This window comes from Oratosquilla oratoria, chromosome 24 (genome assembly GCF_046742065.1).
Source record: "Oratosquilla oratoria isolate Oo_2021 chromosome 24, ASM4674206v1, whole genome shotgun sequence".
In the NCBI taxonomy this organism is placed as follows: Eukaryota; Metazoa; Arthropoda; class Malacostraca; order Stomatopoda; family Squillidae; genus Oratosquilla; species Oratosquilla oratoria.
Window position 1 is genome coordinate 42,930,566 of NC_134800.1, and position 22,265 is coordinate 42,952,830.

At 43.0% G+C, this 22,265-nt stretch overlaps 2 protein-coding genes across 8 annotated transcripts in view; both read right to left on the reverse strand.

Annotated features, from left to right (window-relative positions):
• The window catches only part of LOC143038582 (uncharacterized), a 34,373-nt gene extending 30,346 nt beyond the window's left edge, over nucleotides 1–4,027 (reverse strand). For 2 of the 4 annotated variants that reach the window (XR_012967579.1, XM_076207979.1), the window contains exon 1: nucleotides 3,889–4,027. The gene's annotated coding sequence lies outside the window, so the exon portion shown is untranslated. Of the gene's footprint in view, nucleotides 1–3,792 lie in introns of all 4 variants that reach the window. The other 2 variants (XM_076207981.1, XM_076207980.1) reach the window with 2 other exon arrangements.
• LOC143038581 (trehalase-like) lies at nucleotides 1,899–19,571 on the reverse strand. Of its 4 annotated transcripts, XM_076207976.1 has the most exons (3): nucleotides 19,249–19,297; nucleotides 17,849–18,046; nucleotides 1,899–4,053 (listed from the first exon to the last, which is right to left on the reverse strand). In XM_076207976.1, exon 3 carries the CDS (start codon nucleotides 4,013–4,015, stop codon nucleotides 2,162–2,164), a length of 1,854 nt encoding a protein of 617 aa, XP_076064091.1. In that variant the 5' UTR covers nucleotides 4,016–4,053; nucleotides 17,849–18,046; nucleotides 19,249–19,297; the 3' UTR covers nucleotides 1,899–2,161. The 4 variants fall into 4 exon arrangements, with proteins under 4 accessions (XP_076064091.1, XP_076064089.1, XP_076064093.1 ...); XM_076207974.1 differs by lacking the exons at nucleotides 17,849–18,046; nucleotides 19,249–19,297 and adding an exon at nucleotides 19,491–19,571; XM_076207978.1 differs by lacking the exon at nucleotides 17,849–18,046 and having other exon boundaries at nucleotides 19,287–19,415.
• Between the last annotated feature and the right edge of the window lie 2,694 nt (nucleotides 19,572–22,265).

Below are 22,265 nucleotides of genomic sequence, written 5' to 3' on the forward strand. Positions count from 1 at the left end.
GTGGTAGTGGTGTCGTTGGTGGTGGTAGTGGTGTCGTTGGTGGTGGTAGTGGTGTCGTTGGTGGTGGTAGTGGTGTCGTTGGTGGTGGTAGTGGTGTCGTTGGTGGTGGTAGTGGTGTCGGTGGTGGTGGTAGTGGTGTCGGTGGTGGTGGTAGTGGTGTCGGTGGTGGTGGTGTCGGTGGTGGTGGTAGTGGTGTCGTTGGTGGTGGTAGTGGTGTCGTTGGTGGTGGTAGTGGTGTCGTTGGTGGTGGTAGTGGTGTCGTTGGTGGTGGTAGTGGTGTCGTTGGTGGTGGTAGTGGTGTCGTTGGTGGTGGTAGTGGTGTCGTTGGTGGTGGTAGTGGGGTCGTTGGTGGTGGTAGTGGTGTCGTTGGTGGTGGTAGTGGTGTCGTTGGTGGTGGTAGTGGTGTCGTTGGTGGTGGTAGTGGTGTCGTTGGTGGTGGTAGTGGTGTCGTTGGTGGTGGTAGTGGTGTCGTTGGTGGTGGTAGTGTAGTCAGTGGTGGTAGTGTAGTCAGTGGTGGTAGTGTAGTCAGTGGTGGTAGTGTAGTCAGTGGTGGTAGTGTAGTCAGTGGTGGTAGTGTAGTCAGTGGCAGTAGTGTTGTCGGTGGTGGTAGTGGCATTGGTGGCAGTGGTAGTGGCATTGGTGGTAGTGGCATTGGTGGCAGTGGTAGTGGCACTGGTGGTGGCAGTGGTAGTGGCAATGGTGGTAGTGGTAGTGTTGGTGGTAGTGGTGGCATTGGTGGGTAGTGGTGGCATTGGTGGGTAGTGGTGGCATTGGTGGTGGCAGTGGTGGTGGTGGCAGTGGTGGTGGTGGCAGTGGTGGTGGCGGTGGCATTGGTGGTGGCAGTGGTGGTGTTGGCAGTGGTGGTGGTGGTGGCAGTGGTGGTGTTGGTGGTGGTGGTAGTGGTGGTGGTAGTGGCAGTGGTGGCGTTGGTGGTGGCAATGGTGGCGTTGGTGGTGGCAGTGGTGGCGGCAGTGGTGGTGGTAGTGGTGGCATTGGTGGTGGTAGTGGTGGCATTGGTGGTAGTGGTAGTGGTGGTGGCATTGGTGGTGGCAGTGGTGGCATTGGTGGCGTTGGTGGTGGCGTTGGTGGTGGCAGTGGTGGCGTTGGTGGTGGCGTTGGTGGCATTGGTGGTGGCATTGGTGGCGTTGGTGGTGGCAGTGGTGGCGTTGGTGGTGGCAGTGGTGGTGGCAGTGGTGGTGGCAGTGGTGGTGGCAGTGGTGGTGTTGGTGGTGGCAGTGGTGGCGTTGGTGGTGGCAGTGGTGGCGTTGGTGGTGGCATTGGTAGTGTTGGTAGTGGTAGTGATAGTGGCAGTGGTGGTGTTGGTGGTGGTAGTGATGGCATTGAAAGAGGTGGCAATGGTGCTGGCAACAGCACTGTTAGTCCTGGCATTTGCAGTGTTGTCACTGGCAGTTTGGTTGTTTGTGGTGCTGTTAGTGGGGTTATTAATGTAGTTTAATTCTTGGGGCAAAGCTGATGATAACTACCCTACAGACAGACCTCAGGTCAAACTCCCAGAGTTTCAACCCCTGCCCTCTATATAATCACTGGGACACAGTCTTTGGGTAATGACCTAACTGGCACTCCCTCTATGTAACCATTACTCAGAGCAGTCAGACGGTCTTTCCAGAACCGCGGAGTCAGTAGGCCTCCTACTGCCTGGAAAAAGGAATCAAACCTTTTGATTCTACAGGCTACCCTTGATATTGTTACCACATTTATATGGGGTTACATTTCTGTATATGCTAATCCTGAAATATTCAAAGTGAAGGAAGTGTTTAACTTTCTGTTGCATACTTAGAGAATATCTAAGCATTCCTGTTGTGAGCTAGTTGTCCATGCAATTGATCTATTGTGAAATCGGTCTACCAAATGCATTCCACACAAAAATGGTGAACTCAAGTGTGGTCATCATATCAAATCCGTGGAAAATTGATGTTAACCTACCCCAATCATTATTCTTGCTTTGTAGGATGGCTAATATTCTATAGGAACATTCAAACCCTACTGGGCAGGACAATGATCATACGAGTTGTGAAAGTATCATGTGAAGGATTTTTGCACAACTTTAATTGTCAACAAATATGGCCGAGAGTGGCGAGCTCAAATACCCTTGTAGCATTTTTTTCATAATTATCGGAATGCTGTACTAAAACAACCTACATCAAACTACATTGTTCTTTCTTTGTTTAAAAAGTACCACATTTCCTAGAAAGCAGTTATTGACCCTGTACATATAAGAGCTTATTGATAAAGCTGCCACAGTTATCAACATTATGAACATGACCACAGGAGCTATATCTGGGTCATTTCTGGTCTTAATTTGATGACCATAGAGGCTAAGCAACTTCATGGCCACTCCACTGGTCCAGCCAAACTTTTGTGGTCTGGCATTGTCATCAATTCCTCCTAAGACCACATCATACTTCTCAAACATGGAGGGTGGAGTTGAATTATGGTATGTATTAAAGTTATTGAGTATCCATCGACTTGCCAGATTGAGAGCCAGGTCCTTAGCTTGAGGATCATGTTTTCCTGCTTTTTCTAGACCTAAAATTAATATATGCTGCAGTGGCGCAAATCCATTTGGAAGGTCCCATGTTTCATTTGATCTAAACAAGGATGCTGGAACTCCTCCGTGGAACTTGTTTACTTGATTTTGTTCAAGATAGTTTAACACACGTCCCACTACATATGCTGGTTCCCTCTCCTGACCATAGGTCTCAGTCCATAATGGCATGAAATTTGATAAATAAAATCCAGTTTGATGGGCAGCAGTTTCCATATTGTAATCTAACCATATACCTTCCTCATCATTCCAAAACAATCTACTAACCGTAACATTTATTGATTTAGCCATTCTGTTATACATGTTGCTTTTTTCTACATTGCCAAGTTGGCTATAAAACTGAGCCATAATTCTTGCATTATATCCCATTAAACTGTTTAGACACACTGGAATTATGGATGTGGTTTTTATATCTTTTACACGTCCCGTCCGTTTATCATTTTCAATAAACCACCGTGATGACAAATCCCATCCTGATTCTCCAGCAGAATTTAAGTCACTATAATACCTAAGTTTATCAGTTTTATTTAGGTGAATTGAACTTTTAAAGTCCTCAAAATAAAATTCAGGACGAGGCCCAAAACCATCAGTTTTGTACTGAAAAATAAAGTATGTTATGCCCTTTACAGTTACATGTTTAGATCTATGTTTCCTCCAGAATTCAAATTCCTTTTCCAGGGTATCTATCGAATTTTTAAGGAATTCTTGATCTTCAGTTGCTTGTAAATACAACTGGACCATGGGAATGAGGTACGGAGGCTGAGTTCTGTTCAGGAGATACTTTCGGCCTCCATTAGGAACATAGCCATACTGGTTTACAAGATACAGCAGATTTTCTATCATTCCTTTTGCTGTATTATACAACTCGCATATGAGAAGCCCTTCGATAGTCCAGTAAGTGTCCCAATGTAATGACTCCTCAACACCTTCTCCTTGAATAATCAATGGGTTGGGAACATACAACAGGGAATACAACTCCTTGTTTTCATCCACCTTTGAAGAAACCCTCCTCCCAAGAGTTCTCCATATATCATTTAGGCTGTGGAGCCACTGGCGTAAAGGCATGTCATAGACCCTGGCAATGAATGTGGGGTTAGGATTCCAGTCTAGAGGGATCCATTTCTCAAATTCTGAATTTTGTACATCAAAATGATCATCAACAAACTTATGGAGGGCAGATGCATTCAGGGAACCTTTTTGGCTAGTCAGCATGCTCTCAAACTTACTTTCTAATAACTGAGGATCTTCCTTGCACTTCAAGTTAACAAAATACTGACTACTATTAAAAATCCGTGAAACTTGGACATGATGGAGGATCTTGCCTGAGCAAAAAACTGGACAAGAGTTAGGGCTGCTGGTAGTCGTTTTGTTCTGCTTTTCACCACTGGGGTCCTTTCCTGCCTCAGCGAAATGAAAGACAAGGCAGAGCACAAGTGGAACTGCATTCATCCTATCTTGTATTGGGGTCACATATCTGATGATTCCTCCTGAAACAATACAAAATTTAGAATTACTGAACCTAAAAATAAAACTTTTTAAATGTAAAATTCGGAGAGTGAGAGAGAGAGGGGGGGAGGGGGAGGGAGAGGGGGGAGAGAGAGAGTGGGAGAGGGAAGGAGGGGAGGCAGAGGGAAGGACGGGAGGCAGAGGGGGGAAAGGGAGAGGGAAGGAGAGAGAAGGAGAGGGAAGGAGAGAGAGGGAGGGAGAGGGAAGGAGAGAGAGGGAAGGAGAGAGAGGGAGGGAGAGAGAGGGAGGGAGAGGGAAGGAGAGAGAGGGAGGGAGAGGGAAGGAGAGAGAGGGAGGGAGAGGAAGGGAGAGAGGGAAGGAGAGAGGGAGGGAGAGGGAAGGAGAGAGAGGGAAGGAGAGAGGGAGGGAGAGGGAAGGAGAGAGGGAGGGAGAGGGAAGGAGAGAGGGAGGGAGAGGGAAGGAGATGGGGAGAGAGGGAGGGAGAGGGAAGGAGAGAGGGAGGGAGAGGGAAGGAGAGAGAGGGAGGGAGAGGGAAGGAGAGAGGGAAAGAGGAAAGGAGAGAGGGAAAGAGGAAAAGAGAGAGGGAAGGAGGGAGAGGGAGGGGAAGAGAGAGAAGGAGGGAGAGGGAGGGGAAGAGAGAGAAGGAGGGAGAAGGAGGGAGGGAGAAGGAGGGAGAGAGGGAGGGAGAGAGGGAAGGAGGGAGAGGGAGAGAGGGAAGAGAGAGAGGGAAGGAGGGAGGGAGAGAGGGAGGGAGGGAAGGGAGGGAGAGAAGGAGGGAAGGAGGGAGGGAGAGAAGGAGGGGAGAGGGAAGGAGGGAGGGAGAGAGGGAGAGAGGGAGAGGGAAGAGGGAAGAGAGAGAGGGAAGGAGGGAGGGAGAGGGAAGAGAGAGAGGGAAGGAGAGGGAGAGAGTGGGAAGGAGAGGGAGGGAAGGAGAGAGAGGGAGAAAGTGGGAAGGAGAGAGAGGGAGGGGGAGAGAAAGAGGGAGAGAGGGGGGAAAGAAGGAGGGAGGGAGGGAGAAGGAGGGGGAAAGAAGGAGGGAGGAGGAGAGACAGGGGGAGGGAGGGAGAGAGAGACAGGGGGAGGGAGGGAGAAGAGAGAGGCAGGGGAGGGAGAGAGAGAGAGAGAGGCAGGTGAGAGAGAGAGAGAGAGGCAGGGACAAGTGGAAGGGGAGAGAGAGAGAGAGAGAGAGAGAGAGAGAGAGAGAGAGAGAGAGAGAGGGGGAGTGAGAGGGAGAGAGAGAAAGAGGGGGAGAGAGAGAGAGAGAGAGAGAGGGGGAGGGAGGGAGAGAGAGAGAGAGAGGGGGAGAGAGAGAGAGAGAGGAGAGAGAGAGAGAGAGAGGGGGGAGAGAGAGAGAGAGAGGGAGAGGAGAGAGAGAGAGAGGGGGGTGAGAGAGAGAGGGGGGGGAGAGAGAGAGAGGGGGGCAGAGAGAGAGGGAGAGAGAGAGAGAGAGAGAGAGAGAGAGAGAGAGAGAGAGAGAGAGAGGCAGGGGGAGGGGGAGAGAGAGAGAGAGAGAGAGAGAGAGAGAGAGAGAGAGGGAGAGAGAGAGGAGAGAGAGAGAGGAGAGAGAGAGAGAGAGAGAGAGAGAGAGGGAGAGAGAGAGAGAGAGAGAGAGAGAGAGAGAGAGAGAGAGAGAGGCAGGGGGAGGGAGAGAGAGAGAGAGAGGCAGGGGGAGGGAGAGAGAGAGAGAGAGGCAGGGGGAGGGAGAGAGAGAGAGAGAGGGAGAGAGGGAGAGAGAGAGAGAGAGAGAGAGAGAGAGAGAGAGAGGCAGGGGAGGGAGAGAGAGAGAGAGAGGCAGGGGGAGGGAGAGAGAGAGGCAGTGGGAGGGAGAGAGAGAGAGGCAGTGGGAGGGAGAGGGAGAGAGGCAGAGACAGGGGGAGGGAGAGGGAGAGAGGCAGAGACAGGGGGAGGGAGAGGGAGAGGGAGAATGAGGGGGAGAGGGAGGCAGAGACAGGGGGGGGAGAGGGAGAGACAGAGACAGGGGGGAGAGGGAGAGGGAGAGGAGGCAGAGACAGGGGGGGAGAGGGAGAGAGGCAGAGACAGGGGGTGAGGGAGAGAGGCAGAGACAGGGGGAGGGAGAGAGAGAGGCAGTGGGAGGGAGAGAGAGAGAGGCAGTGGGAGGGAGAGGGAGAGAGGCAGAGACAGGGGGAGGGAGAGGGAGAGAGGCAGAGACAGGGGGAGGGAGAGGGAGAGAGGCAGAGACAGGGGGAGGGAGAGGGAGAGAGGCAGAGACAGGGGGAGGGAGAGGGAGAGAGACAGGGGGAGGGAGAGAGCCAGAGACAGTGGGAGGGGGAGTGGGAGAGACAGAGGCAGGGAGAGGGAGAGGGAGAGAGGCAGAGATAGGGGGAGGGAGAGAGGCAGAGACAGGGGGAGGGAGAGAGGCAGAGACAGGGGGAGGGAGAGAGGCAGAGACAGGGGGAGGGAGAGGGAGAGAGGCAGAGACAGGGGGAGGGAGAGGGAGAGAGACAGGGGGAGGGAGAGGGAGAGAGGCAGAGACAGGGGGAGGGAGAGAGGCAGAGACAGGGGGAGGGAGAGAGGCAGAGACAGGGGGAGGGAGAGGGAGAGAGGCAGAGAGACAGGGGGAGGGAGAGGGAGGGAGAGAGGCAGAGACAGGGAGAGGGAGAGAGGCAGAGACAGGGAGAGGGAGAGAGAGAGAGAGGGAGAGAGGGAGAGGGAGGGAGAGAGGGAGACAGGGAGGGAGAGACACAGACACAGAGACACAGAGTGACAGAAAATCCTACTGACTAATCTCCCTACTACCTACCATATTTGAAATGATGGAAAGACTGGTCTCAACATAATTAATTTACAAATGCCCACCTTGCCTAACAAACATGGATCCAAGGAGGGCAATTCGACATCACCAGCATGCTACTCATAACCACTCACTATACAGGGATTAAACATGAAAGCAATACCAGAAAGAACAGTTTGGTGGCAAAAGATAAAGCATTTAATACAGTTCCCTGATATATCCAATCAAAATTACCATACACAATGTTAGGAAGGTTATCCTCATGGTTCCTCCTCCATTCCTCACTTCTTCTCTGCCTGTCCCCCGATCTTACTGACCCACAAGTGGTCCCATGGGACACGCTTGCACCACCCAGCAGGATGGCTGGAGCCAAAGCTTCTTTGGGCCCCATAGGTGCCCAAAGCCTCCTCGAGGAACACACATGCAGTACCAGTCTCAGCCAGCGATGAGCAACCTGCACCTTGGCCAGCCATGTGATGATGAACACTGGATTCATTGAGGAACGCATAGCCTCTGTCTTCATGAGTCACCAGTGCAAGAACATTCTGCCTCGACTTCCCACGGATCACATTTGACCTCACACCAAAAAGGAGCACGGGTCAACTGCCCATGTATATAAAGGTTGGACGAACGCCGAAGATTCGGAGAGCCCCAGAGCATTATACGTGAGCCTGGCTTGCTGCTCCTTACTTTCTCACCTCCTCTCCCTTCTCCCGCAAGCAGACCAAGTTGGGACACGATTTGAACTCTGTCAACACCTCCCTTACCAACCCCTCTCCTTTTTTTCGCACTTAGAAGAGAGCTATCATTATTGGCGTTCAACATTCGTTTCTAAATAAACAAATTCTCTCCAGAGTTTGGTTCAATCAGCCTAATACACATACATCCACAACAAGAAATGGTTATAAAATATTTTAGCTGTAAGAGTTCCAAATATCCAAAAATAACCAAGGTCAAAACATTGTACAATGGAGTCCCTCAAAGAGATATCTCACATGCACTACTTAACCTCTTCACAACACCAAAGCTCTCACCTATGCAAGTGATCTAAAGATAACCTAGCACAGCAACTGCAAAACAGCTGCTATAAACACCAAAAATACTTAAATTAGAACAGTGGCTACAACAAAACAAGATGGAAGCCTTCCTCTCAGAAATCATCAATAATGTTGTGCACACTAGACAACCATGAATCAAAGGAATATTCAATCAAATTTAATGAAAACTATTAGAAAAAGCCCTAAAATCCTGGGACTCTTGATATAAATTTGCCCTTTGGCCCACACACTGAGGACCTAACAAATATAAACAAGAAAAAATCTAAGATCAGTGGCAAGCACACATTTTGACAAACTAATCAGTGAAACTTCTGAGGAAGGACGGAGTCTCCCAAGACAGAGCCAGATGGAGAAACATGCTGGTACCAATGACAGACATATTGCCTACAACTGGCAGCTTAAGTACAATAACAATACATAAGAACCACACTTGACAACATCTTTCCAGCATGGTGTCCTTCAACTATGAAGAATGACACCCTACAAATTACTCAAAACAAAGCACTATGAATAACAGGATGCACCAAAACCACCCTGACAGAACATCTACACAAAGAAACCAAAAACCTCTGCATTCTATTAAAATGATAAGTACACAATTGTATGGAAAAGCCCATGATCAAACCCATTCATTCAAACCTCTTACAAGCATAACCAACTGAGAACAAAAAACTAAACTGACAGCATACTATTCAAACTACAATAACCGAACCGCTACACCTTCACAACCATACAAAAACACTGATCACAATAGTCAGACTGACCAAACTATTCTCCAAACTTCCCATGACATCAACTCTAAATAGAAACCATTACCACAACAAGCAAGAACCACACTAGTACAGGTGTGCAACTGTATTCAAACCACAATCCTTGCCACATGAGCAATTGTCCCAAATGCAATCACCATAGAATATACCTAGTACATCATTTTATACTACCCTACTCTCTCTTCCTTTAGTAACTTGTGGGTCAATCTAGTGGCTGATGCTAGTTATTTGTTGGTTGTAGGTCTCTTGCAAGAGACATCTGGGACAATACATTGATGATTGACCATGTGTAAAGCCCACACCAACAGTGTCATCCAATAGGGCATTCTATTTCCCTCCCCCCAATAACTTTGTCATTGTAATGAAATGCTACCTTTATATTCATCTGTATGCTTTATCCACTATTTCATGATATATTTGTCAGGTGATAAGTTATCTATGACCAACAGTTCTAAATCTTTCCTTGTATTCTCTCAATCTTGTTTATATCCTTCATTCTGTGTGAGGACCATATTACTGATACATATTCCAGTCTTGGGTGTATCAGGGTTTGAGAGTTTTTTTTTTTTTTTTTTATCTCATCCATATAATGGAATGCCACTTAATCTTCTGCAGTAGTCTATACGTCTATCCCACAATCTTGCTGACATGTGTCAGGTGACAGATTGTCTTTTATCAACACTCCCAAGTCTCTCCTCTTTTGTTTTTGTAACTAGTTTGCTTCCCAAAGAATAGTTTAAGGATGGCCTTTTGCCACTATCTCCCATTTTCAGTACTTTGCATTTTTTGGTATTAAACTTAATTTCCCATTCTTGTCTTCATGCAAAGATGGTATTTAGATCTTTGTAATATTCTACTACCCTCCTCATTTTTCACCCATGATTTTTGCATCATCTCCAAACATATTGGCATAGCTTGTTATTCCTTCCATCATGTCATTAAAATGGACAAACATTATTAGTGCAAGCACTGAACCTTGTGGTACTCTGCTCATTACTGCTCTCCAGCTTGACATCTTGAGTTTTACTACTGTCCTTGTGTATCTCTCCATCAAAAAGTTTTTAATCCGTTCTAATAGTCTGACTCTTAGTCCTCCAACATGCTCCAATTTTCATACAAGCTGACTGAGTCACTTATCAATTTCCTTCTCTAGGTCCAGGCACACACAGTCCATCCACCCATCTATCTCCTGTACCACATCAATCACTCGAGTAAAAGCTTAAAAAATTTGACATCCACTACCTTCCAGATCTGAAGCCAAACTGACTGTCAGAATGTTCATCTTTTCAAAGTCTCTGGTCCATCAATTTTTCATAATCCTTTCATATAATTTCACTACTGTGCTGGTTATGTGATTGATTTATGAAATTTTTGGCTTGAAACACTCACAAAAACATGTCAAAACAAGATACACACACAAGCAATCATATATACAAATTTAAATTTCATAAAACAAATTGATCTTTTAAAAACTTTAAAACATTGTCCACATGAGCATCCTCTCCTAAAACTTCAGGAGATAAATTTATTAAAAAGTTTGTCCTGTGCTTATTAGAATATGCAGGGTACCGAATTAAAATGTGTTTAATTGTAAAAACAATTTGGCAAGTGGGGCATTGGGGGGCCAGACTTTTTGCTCCATTTGCCATAAAAAAATTGAGTATTGTAGGAATGGCCAATTCTTAACCTTGTTACAACAATACTTGATCTCCTGTTCAAAGAATGAGACTTCCAAGGGCTCACCGAGGGGTGAATCTCTTAACTTTAATTACCATCCAGCCTTGTCCATTGTTCCTGCCACTTCTTCATTGCATAACAATGAATTACTTGCTTGAAGTCTGTATGTGGGATTTTTGTGTATGTTATGTGACCGAGCCTAGTAGCAGCTTTGGCTGCAACATCGGCTTGCTCATTTCCAGTGACACCCACATGGGACAGCACCCAGCAAAAGTTTATTTTTATTTTCTTCCAGCTGTTAATAAGAATCAACCAGTCCTGTATTTCTTGGACTAAATAGTGAAAGCAATAATTTACTTAGAGAGGATAGAATGCTCATAGAGTCTGTAAAAATAACGTTCTTATTAGACGAAACAGAATTAAAAACAAATTTCAGGGCACTGTAGACTGCCAGCAGTTCAGCAGTAAAAACAGAGCTAAAATTAGGCAACCTCCTCTTTAAAACCGTGCTATCAGACAACAACACAACCAACACCATCTTGGGATTTTGATCAGTATAAACAAAAACTGAATCAGCATGTACCGATACATACATATACCAAAGGCTTTTTCCCCCTTACACGGGGGGTAGCCAAAAAGAAAAAGGCATAGAAATCACTCCCACCTATTCCATTTCCCATATATTTCACTCCCCTCCACCCTCCTATCTTGGTACCTCCTGGATGACGGGTCATCCCTGCATCCTTGTCCACTGCCCTGGGTCAGAAGCAGTATCGCATGTACTGATAAGTGTTCTAAAAATTCACTCCTTAGCTCTACAGCAGTTCTATTATTTTTGTTTTTAAAAGGACAAATCACAGTGAGAGATCAGTTCCAAGGAGGGAATCTGGGAGGCTTAACCTCAGCAATTGTAACAGGAACAAGTCCTACCTCCTCTGCCCCAACTTCACATCTCATTTCTAAAGGTTTCGGCAGAGTACCTTTTCTTGGAGCTCTGTGTACTGGCTGCTTTACATATTTGAAGTTTGGATTTTGTTTTGATGACAACACACGAGATATATATCTACAAGCTATCCACTGGAGATGTTCTATAAGCTCCTGAACAAATCCACAAAGCCATATTGTGGACTACATCAAATTTCTTTAGTAAAGTTTTACATGCCGATCCATAAATTTGACATCCATAATCGATTTTGCCAAGGCACAATACTTGGTAAAACCTTATCAGTTATATGATCTGCTCCCCAGTTGAAGTAAGACACTACCTTTAGTATAATAAGTTGCTGTTTAATATTGGATATGACCTCATTTATGTGATGAGTGAATGCCAACCTTTTGTCCAAAAACAGACCCAAGTATTTTACATGGTCTCCATATGGTAATATAATACCCTCTAAGAATAATGCTGGTATCTCTTCCTTGCATCATAGTCTAGAGAACCTAATGGCTTTTGTTTTTTCAGCAGAGAATCTGAAGCCCCTGCAATTAGCCCATGCTGTTACTAAGTTAATAACCTCTTGAATCTTTTGGCCTGTTTCTAATGTTGTCGATCTGCTGCACACAATAGTGAAGTCATCAGCATAAGCCAATCCATGAACTCCAACAGGAAGTGTTCAAACAAACTATTAATGGCTATGCTGAAGAGTGTAGGACTCGGAACACTTCCTTGGGGAATCCCTTCCTCTTGAAGATATGCAGGAGAGAAAGAAGAGCCCACTCTGACTTTTAGATAACAACCAGACAAGAAATCCTTTCAACAATTGAACATATTACCCCCGATACCCGACTCTGCAAGTTGCTTCAGAATGCCTCCCCACCAGGTTATCATAGGCATTTTTAAGTCAAAAAACCACAGCAATGCTCGGATTCTGAATTGTAAAGGCATTCCGAATCTCACGAGTGATAAAAAGTAAGGGATCCAGAGTGCACTCGTTTCTTCTAAATCCAAACTGACAGTTTGATAGAAGATTTTTACACTCCAAAAACTAAACTAAACTCATATTAACCATTCTTTCATAGATCTTAAATGCAGCTAGTCAGAGCAATAGGTCTGTAGCTTTGTGGGAGATTTGAGTCTTTTCCAGCCTTTAAAATTGCTATGATAATTGAAGTCTTCCAAGATTTAGAAGACCCAGAAGACCAAAATTTATTCAGCACATTTAAAAGGAATTTCTTCGAAGATATGGATAAATGAGCAACCATGGAATAAAGAATGTCATCCTCTCCAGGAGAGGTTGGGGGAGGATAAAGATAAAGCATGATCCAATTCATACAAGGTAAAAATGCCTCCGAGTTCATATTGGTAGGAGGGACAGTCGTGGTCTTTAATTCTTCTGAAGTCAGGTAAATTATGAAGTGGACTTGAAATATCAGCATAGTGTCTTCCAAAAGCCTCTGCTACCTCTCTTGTATCTGACATAAGAGTCATTATCTTGAGAATGGGCAAAGGAGATGGAGTAAACTTTCCCTGTAACTTTCGAATGCTAAGGTAGGGGGAGAATCATATTTCAACGCGCTAATAAATTTAATGAAGGATTCCCTTCTTGCTTTCTTAAAGATTTTCTTCTGCTTTGCTTGAGCTCTTCTGTATGTTATCCTATTGGCTAAACAAGGATATCTCAAATATCTCTTATAGCAAGTTCTTGTAATCTTTCTACTCAAAACACATTCATCATTCCACCAGGGGACTACTGGGCATTGAGGTTTACAGCTGTCCTAGGAATGGATGAAAAAGCACCAGAAACTATGATGCCTACCAGATAATCATGTGCATCAGAGTTACTAGAAAAATCACTAGTCTTATAATTAATCTCTGTGGATCTCCTAAACAATTCCCAATCAGCCTCTCCTGTCTTCCATTTAGGTAAGCAAGAGGAGGGAATGTTTCTTCAATATTTAATGTGGATAGGCCAGTGGTTGCTACCAAGTAGATCTTCATCTATTGACCAACTGTAATCTACTCTTAAGGATGATGAACAAATACAGTGAGACCTCTCATTAATGGACGTTGATTAGCTGTGTATGCGGTGTTTTCACTGTGTTTTTGGTGTTTTGGAGTGGTTTTTGAGTGGCATAGTGATTGCACGCACTAAACAACAGCACCAAAAACACAGGGAAAACACCGCAAACAGCCAATTAACATCCGTTAATGAGAGGTCTCACTGTAGTTAGGTCTATAGCAGAACTTGAATTGTTTAAGACATTAAACCTAGTTTTAGAACCATCATTCATCAAAATGACATTATCAATAAATTCTTCAATTATATTACCCCAGGGGTCACACCTTGATCCACCCCATAGAGGATGCTTGGCATTAAAATCACCCATTAAAATAAAAGGCTGAGGAAGCTGGTCGACCAAAGATTGTAGGTCATTTAACTCAAACTGATGGGAGTGGTTAAATACGTCTAGAAGTCAATCTTCAAGTTCAGGCTCCAAATACAAATAAAGTGATCCATTTAGTGGTAAAAATTTGTACTGCACAAGCCTGCAACACTGAATGTACGTGGACAATTCTGTGGTTTACAGACTTGTTAACAATGATACCAGTACCTCCATAAGCACGACCCCCAATCATAGGAGGAGATCTATAAAAAATTATAATTAAATCCAACATTAAGGGATAAATCGCCTAGCATAGTCTCTTGGAGACAAATAGCAGACATGTTCTTTAAAGAGAATCTGAACCTGCTCTCGATGAGAATTAAAACCTTGAATATTCCACCGAATTATAGACATTATACAGTTTTCTTTTTCTTTTTTGGTTCTCCTGGCCTGGGAAGAGAAGGCCAGGAGAATGAATGTTTACAAGATGGGTTCTTATCCAATTTCTTTGTTTTCAAGTGTGGCATCCTCCTCTCTGACAATGGTCCTACAGATATTGATATAGAGCCTGAATTACTAGTTCCTTTCTTAGACTGCATATCACAATATGGGGAAGAAATTGGAGATGAGGGTGCACTGTGGAGTCTTTTACCGCACACAGCTTCAGACTCCGTAGCTTTGCTTTTGTGCACCTCAACCGAGTGAGGCACACCAGTCAGCGATCCCTTTACTGGGGAGCCCCCCCCAAGTTTGGGAGAGAGATTGCCTGAAAGGAGGCTTTATTGAAGGAACCCTGCGAGGTTTCAGCAATGGAGACCTTAGGTACCCCTCCAGATGGGGCAGGAGACGTTCCCTCAACAGGGAATGAGAGAACCTCTGCAGAGGAGGATTGAGGAGTGCTAGAAATTCCAGGTTGTGGAGAAGAACAATGATTAGATCTAGTAGTAACTTTCACGCTGAGGCTTGGGTTCAGCATTAACAGAAGAATTCGTTTTAGCATTTGTTTTTCTATTGGGTTCTAGAGTTGGCTGATCTTCATTGCTTCTGTGCACCTCAGCTGAGTGAGGTACACCAGTCAGCAATCCCTCCACTGGGGAGTCCAAGTCTGGAAGAGAGATTACCTGAGAGGGTGCCTAATTGAAAGAAGTCTGAGGTTTCAGCAATGGAAACCTTAGGTGCCCCTCCAGATGGGGCAGGAGACAACCCCTCAAAAGGGGTAAGGAAACCTTCAAAGAGGGGGGTTGAGATGTACTAGAAATTCCAAGTTGAGAAGAAGACCATTAGATTTAATAGTGACAGTTTTATGCTGAGGCTTGGAATTATTATAATCCAAGCAGGCACCAGCTGCATCCTGGTTGGAAAGAAATGAAATGTAAACTAGCCAAGCCTTAAAGTTGTCAGTCAGTTTAACCCTGATCTCTTTAATTGATCCAAACTTACAGAACTCTTCATGTAAGTCAACGTAACTCTTACCAAGAGAGATATTTTAAATATAAAATTCTATGACAATTAGGAGCAATACTTGAGCTGTTTATAGGCTTCAGAGTATCTAAAGACGATTTTGTCACTCTAGAAGCCATTCCAATTATAGGTTTCTGGACAACAGAATTATCTGTCAATGAAGTCACAGTATCATTACCAAAATCCTTTTTAAAGCTGGAGTCAACAACTGGGAGTTTTACTTTTGCTGTGCCAACATCGTCAACGTTAGAATCAGTAGTATTAGGAGAGGGATCGGAAGGTTTAGGAGGATCAGGTAGTGGTGGAGCTTTAGAATATACAGTCTGAACAGCCACCATGATCATGTATATTTATAGGATCACACCATATATCAAGAGAGATGAATATATAGAAGATACTGCAGTTACCTGATGCCTCAAGCAATAAAAGAAAAGTCTTTGCAGAGTCAGAAGTTCCAGAAATGACTATTTACACATGCAGGGCCTCGGAGGTGAGTTAGAGACTGTCAACCCATAAATTTGTCCTCTTTAGTTTTGCTCCATTAAGAATGGGGCTAGCGTAGTCACTCTGCATGTGCGCTGGATAGAGAGAAAGGAAGTCGGCAGCCCAGTACCTACCTTGCAAACATGCATACGCCAGTCTGAGTTTTGGCCCTCGCAGGGAGTAGTGACCTTGCGGTATACATCTCCACTTGACTGGGTTTGGACATGTAGCTTGGGAGGCACCAATATACAAGAACCTTTCTTAAGTATTAGAGAAAGATGGTGAGAAAAGGAGAGCTGGGTAGCAAATATGAAGGATAGGGATAGGGGAATTCACAAAGGAAAAGGGTGGGGGATCCCCTATCTATTCACAACCCCAAGAACCTCATTCTAAAACTGTCATAGGGCGAGGGTGGCAAATGCTATGAGCATTCTGGTCCATAGTCAAAAACAAGCCAGGGTCGTCAACAAAAGTCCATTGGCCCAGATTTTGTCTGGCAGCTTAGGGCAGACCTCTCCAGTATGGTTGCACCTGGCTAGCACAGCTCAGCCCATCCTTGCTACACACAAGCTCCCCCACTACAAAGTACTGGGCCCTGGGGGTGTGTGTGTGCATGTGTGATCAATTTTAGGAAGTACTTGTTATTGGAAACCAGTCAATTTTGATCCAGACCCCCTTACCATCTAGCATTATTGATCCAAGGCCACTGGGGAACTGGAAATTTTGGTAGGGGAAGAGGTTTCTATGGGCAACTAATGACTTAACGAGATGTTTGACCAATAACCAGTACTTCTATCCTTGAGGACTATCACGCTGATAAAGTAGCCACAAAAGTGATAAACGAAAGATTAAAGAAGGGTAGTACGAGCAGAACAAAAGTATAGCAGAATTTAAGTAGTCAACATCCCCCCACCCCCTTAAGTGGAAGTTAGTCTACAATGTGTGTGACTCTGGTCTGTAAAGGTCATTTAAGTCCTTGAAATATTGAGTGCATAAAAGCTCTGCGGTCACTACATCATACGGGATGGTTCCAATTTATAATTTTGTTGGCAATATATAATCAGTACAGTTGATGATAGACTTTAACAGGATGTATCTGGCTCAAAGGCCAAGGGTTACCCATCCCAGGTTTAGCCTAATATCCTGTCCTAACCTAGCATACTGTATCAGTTATATTCGGAAGCAGTGATCTTAGCTTTACTATCTTCAACTGTTGATAATTATAGTATAACCTGTAGTGGAGGGCCGTAATTATGAAACTAAAGTACCCCATACATTGTCAGTCTAATGTATAGCTCAGATGCAAGCTGGCATCTGGATCTGCCAACTTTTGACATTTCATTTTCTGCATAACTTCTCATGATAAAATGAAGATAGTGCATGAAAAAAGTAGTCACAGTTGAATAAACCTGCCTCTGTGATCACTCGTCTAAGATGGGTTTTCGAGCGTTTGAAAGATGTGCGCCAAGACTTTTTAATGAGCTACCACTAAATGTCAAAATGAGTAGAAACTGTGCCATTTTCAAGAAAAATTTGAAGACACATTTGTTCACCGAGTGTTATGACATGGATGATTTGTGTATTAAAAGTGACTATAGTGTTTGATAACATCAATGGAGGCCCTGCAGAGCACCGATGCTGGTGGAGCGGGGCCTAGAACTCCCAAATAACAACAACAACAAGTAACAAGTACATGAAGAATTTCAAGAAGGGACGTTTTTGGCAATGTACTATTATCCGAGGTTAGTTTCTACCACATTCCATAATTTTAAGTAGTAACAATGCACTTTACAAATTTTGTGCCACTTTTTTCATGGAAATATTGGTTACATAATATATAATTTTCAATGGTTCACATTCTCTATTTAGTACTTGTATGTAAAAATGTGGCAAGTTATCAGTACATTTATGATTTATCAGTTATATATTTATGTACTTTAGACAGTTTTTGCTTACAGTTAGAAAGCAGCTGCTACAGCAACTTATGGTGTTAAATTACCACCATTGATGCTCAAATGTTGCAGTGTTAATTCAATGCCATTGATTCTGGATGGGTTAAATACCATATCACGCTATGTTATGATATAGCCTACCTTGAAAAGATCTCTGCTCCTGTTTCAAGCATAGTCTAGGCTTGCACAACCTATTCTTACTGCATACTGATTTTAGATTCCTAAGCTATTTTCACCGAGTCCACTATTACCCATAGTGGTTTCTGAGCTAATCCGACCCTAGAACAAAACCAAACCTAACCCAATGTACCAGGCTCAAATACTTTAGTATTACTTACATTAATCTGGAGTAATTTTGGCTATTCTTGCCTCATTCCTGGGAGGATTGAGCTGCCATTTTTTGTAGTTTTCAAGGCTGAATTTTTGTCTTTTTCCAATAAATGTTCTCTCATAACTGGATACTGAATATTCATAGCCTCACTTTTTCTAGTTTTTACAATGGGTACAATCATATAATACCCAAGATGTTTGTCAACCTAAAATTCACATTGTGGAACAATTTTTTCAATGATCTCTTAGAAATCATGCTAAGTTGTTTTCAAAGACATCTGCAACCCTCATATTCACTACATTTCTAAACTTCTCTCGATGGCTCCAATCCACTGTAAAATTGCCCCTTAAATTTCTATACTACCTGATGCAAGGGCGATACATTGTCCAAGTGTCAAATCTCAGAAATATGAAATACTACACTATGACTGGCTACCAAAGTAGCCTGGTCAGCCTGGTCAATCCATTGTACCAGGTCTCTTTTAGAGGAGACAGCTCCCAGGTAATCACAAACAGCTCATGGACTTGCCCACAAGACAAGTAGATATATTTTGTTGTCTATACGTTCTGAATAAGACAATGTTTGACGAGGTCTTCATTGTCTTTGTGGTCATTGGGTTCTATTCCAGCATCACTCATTTTTCATACTTGAATTTGAAAGATCTACCTTTTTTTTTATGGAATGGTTATATTTGTATGATAGCAGCTTGGACAACTCATCTCTGTGGCCAGGACTTCAGACGATTACTTTAAAGGTGGATGGTGGCCTGAATATAGTTATGCTCGATTGGTCTTAGCTTGTTAAAGTACTTGGTATTTATGCAGTGAAATCAATCAAGAGGAAAGAATTGCTTTGTTAACTTCCTCAACCATGACAAGCATTAGACTTTTGCGGTCTATGTGGACCACAATCTAAATGCATGTCAATTCCCTTAAATGTTATCAATTTGCTAACATTTATATAGAAACAATCCTCTCTTCACAAAAAATAATAAACAACATCATAGAAAGATATGTTAGTCTTTATCTAATAGTATCAAAGTATGTTCTATCTTATAACAGTACAAAAATGCAAATGACCTAAGTCCTAAGTGTACCGAAGTAATCTCCCACTATGACTGTCTGAACTTTGAACGCTGGTTTCACAGCTAACTACGTGGTTTGATTAAAGGAGAGCCATCATACTATACATTAAACTATTACCAATTCACGTTTCAATATGGGACTGCAATGGGCTGTAGACTGTTGTAGCACCAGTGACATTTGTGGACGACATTCAATCGGCAGCAATTAACATCACCTTTGTTCCTGGGTGGGTTCACTTCATTACACTTTGTGTTTATCTCATACCATTAATATATGGCACGTGGTTAATGCACAAAATGGACACAATTTTCATTTCACGCACATGATGTCGCTTGGGTGCGATGGTCGCACTACACCCACCTCACGTCCTAACAGCTGATTGACTGAATGTTGTGACTGCAAGGAAAGGCCTGAGAGTTTTTGTTTGACAGACGATCAGTCTGACACATCGTCAGGTCTTTGAAAAAATATTTTAGACAAAGGACTTATGATAAAGTACCCAGTTCAGCTGTGCTCTTCTTCAAAGTCCAATATGTTGGTAAATGTCATTAACGCTGGGCTTACCTTCTACTCCGCAGCTAACAAAGTCCTCCAGTTTATCCTACTCCTTGTCATGGATCAACCCATAGTAGCGCTGCCCGCTACGTGGAGACTGATTACGAGAAAATATAAACTGCAAACTATTACATAAGACCCATGAAGTCATAATATGTACACAAAAAACATAAAGAATAATTTATAATTTACTCTTTGTGAATCTGTTCCAAACATTTCAAAATTACAAAATGATATGTAAGGTAGTCATCTTTTCACCTATTGGTAGTTACTCTCATCGAGTATGACAATACAGTATGTCGCTTGACAGTAAATTTCAATCTACAAACTGCTCATTTTGTCTTCTAGCAACTTACTAAGGAACAAATATCCTTACCAATATTATATATATGAATACATGTTTGGAAATAAGCCTCTCATCGTTTGTTTTCAGTTATCCCTAATGTTTAATGATATTCTTACCTGCGACTCAGTCTATAATCTGTTGATTACTTCTGTAGTAATTCTTCCCTTTACTTATAGTTGTCATTACATTACGTAACCGGTCTATGTGCGTCGTTAGACCATAAGCACTAAGCTTAAGCGCTGTTGTCACGCCTATATTCCATAGACTACTTACATAAAACATTTACTATATATTGAGATTAAGTACTACATATATATTGAGATTAAGTACTATATCTACAATAAAGGAGTATCACATATCCAACAAAGGAGAAGAATGACATATATTAACTAAAAGTAACGATTAGGTTGTCGCCAAAGTTCGTTCGGTTTTTATATAATTCCCCTCTACAATTTCTAATTCTATTTTCTATTCAATTTCTCTACAATATCTACATGACATTTACTGGAAAAGGCAAATATAAATATATATTGTTTATTAAGTAAAAATAAAAGAAATAAACAATATAATCTCCGCCCTGCTTATAACTTTACTCCAGGTCGTGAATAGATTGGTGTATGTGTGTGTGCGTGGGTGTGATTCACCATTGCCTTGGATCACATGTTGGACTCGTAATGGACAGCAGCTATTTCCCTACCGTAAGAGAGCTCAGGGCTCATATATGACCGATCTATGGGTAATGCTGTGACCTTACACGCACACACACACACAACTCCCCGCCTACGAGAGTTGGAGTAATGACTCGCAGCGCAGCGATACTGAAATCATTTCAGCCCTGGGCGGGATTCGCACCCGGACCGCCGTAGTGGCGGCCGGGAACTCTACCATTGCGCCAGCGAGTGTGTGTGTGCGTGCATGTATGCTACGAATATGTTACCTTTTATTTACCTTGTTTGATTTCGTACCACACTGTATATATATGCTTGAAAATCAGTTGAAAGTTAAGTATAAGTTAATTGTTCATAACTACACGAGTAGTCTCATAAATATTCATTAAATGGAAAGCTCATATAGTTATAGTCAATCACTAACCAAGACCAACATTAAATAAAAGCTTGAGTATTTTTTATTTACAATAAATGAAATGAAAATACTTGACGTAAGGGGTCGGTTAACTCCGGAAAGTAAACTAACGATATGACGTCATCAGGAAGTGCGACATGATCATCACAGCACCAAGAGTCTGCATTCTCATGTCACCATTCTACTTGTTTCTCTCCCGAATTGAACTGCTCTGTTCTTATCAAGACCTAGGTTGAGACGAACACTATTAATTTTCCCTGTTCATTTCATTATCGTTGTAATTCGGGCGTGTTTGTGATCTCCATTTCTTTTGGAAATTCTTGTCAGTTTAGCACGAGCCACTTTTATGCGGCTTCCATTCATCTCTGATAAAAAATTGAACTCTTGATGTTTGCGTCAAGAGAGAGGGTGGATGGGTGGGGTACACTGAGGTGTGAGAAGAGATAAGGCATACCTTTATCTCACCTGCTGTGATAAGGGCAGATAACTATGATAAATGGAGTTCTGAAGTCAATAGATCGTGCTATCGGTTCTAGAATCATATATTTCTCTGAATATAAGAATTGAGAAGACTGCAAGGGACCATAAGGTACTCACTAGGCAGTTTCATGTCTATTACTACCTGTCATCCCCATCTATAAAGTTACCCAATCTTCACTTAAAACAGTCACTTGTCTCAGCGCTCACTACGTGGCTACTAAGTCTGTTCCATCCGATAACTACTCTGTTGGTAAACCAGTTCTTGCCTATTTCTCCCTTAAACCTGAAACAGAAATTCATTCTTCTCAGTATTGTATTTCTACCTCAGAGACATTAAATAAGACTCTAAGATCAGCAGTACAGTCTTTTGATGTCTTAAATCAAACTTTCATCAATCATTCACATAAATCATTAATTCGCCCATATTTGAGGTAAGCGCCTCCTGTGTGGACTAGGAACCCCACGAGAGGCAAAAAGAAAAAGTGAGCCACAATACTAACAAAAATACATCAAAACAAATAATACAAACCTGTCAAAAATATATGAAGATATAAACAAGAGCATGGGATATTACTCCAAACCACGTTACAGTCCCTAAACTTGTGTTAGACTATATGTATGTGTGTTTTATTTACTTATTGTTGATTGTATACACTCATTGTTATTAACCTAATACCAAAATAACATTTTGAATTCATCTGTCTACATTCGACGTCCCAACCCATTTCATAATCACTTCTATCTAACTACAGTATGACTTCACAGGTGACATTTCATAATTAATTCATAGACTCTAGTGTAGCCTAACTTGGGCTGTATGGCAGGTGTAACAAACAGATAACTGAGGGCAGGATGCAATCTGAGTCTTGGCTGAT

Coding starts and splice junctions, on each gene's coding strand:
- LOC143038581 (XM_076207974.1), bottom strand. CDS start 4,015: ATGAATGCAGTTCCACTTGTGCTCTGCCTTGTCTTTCATTTCGCTGAG.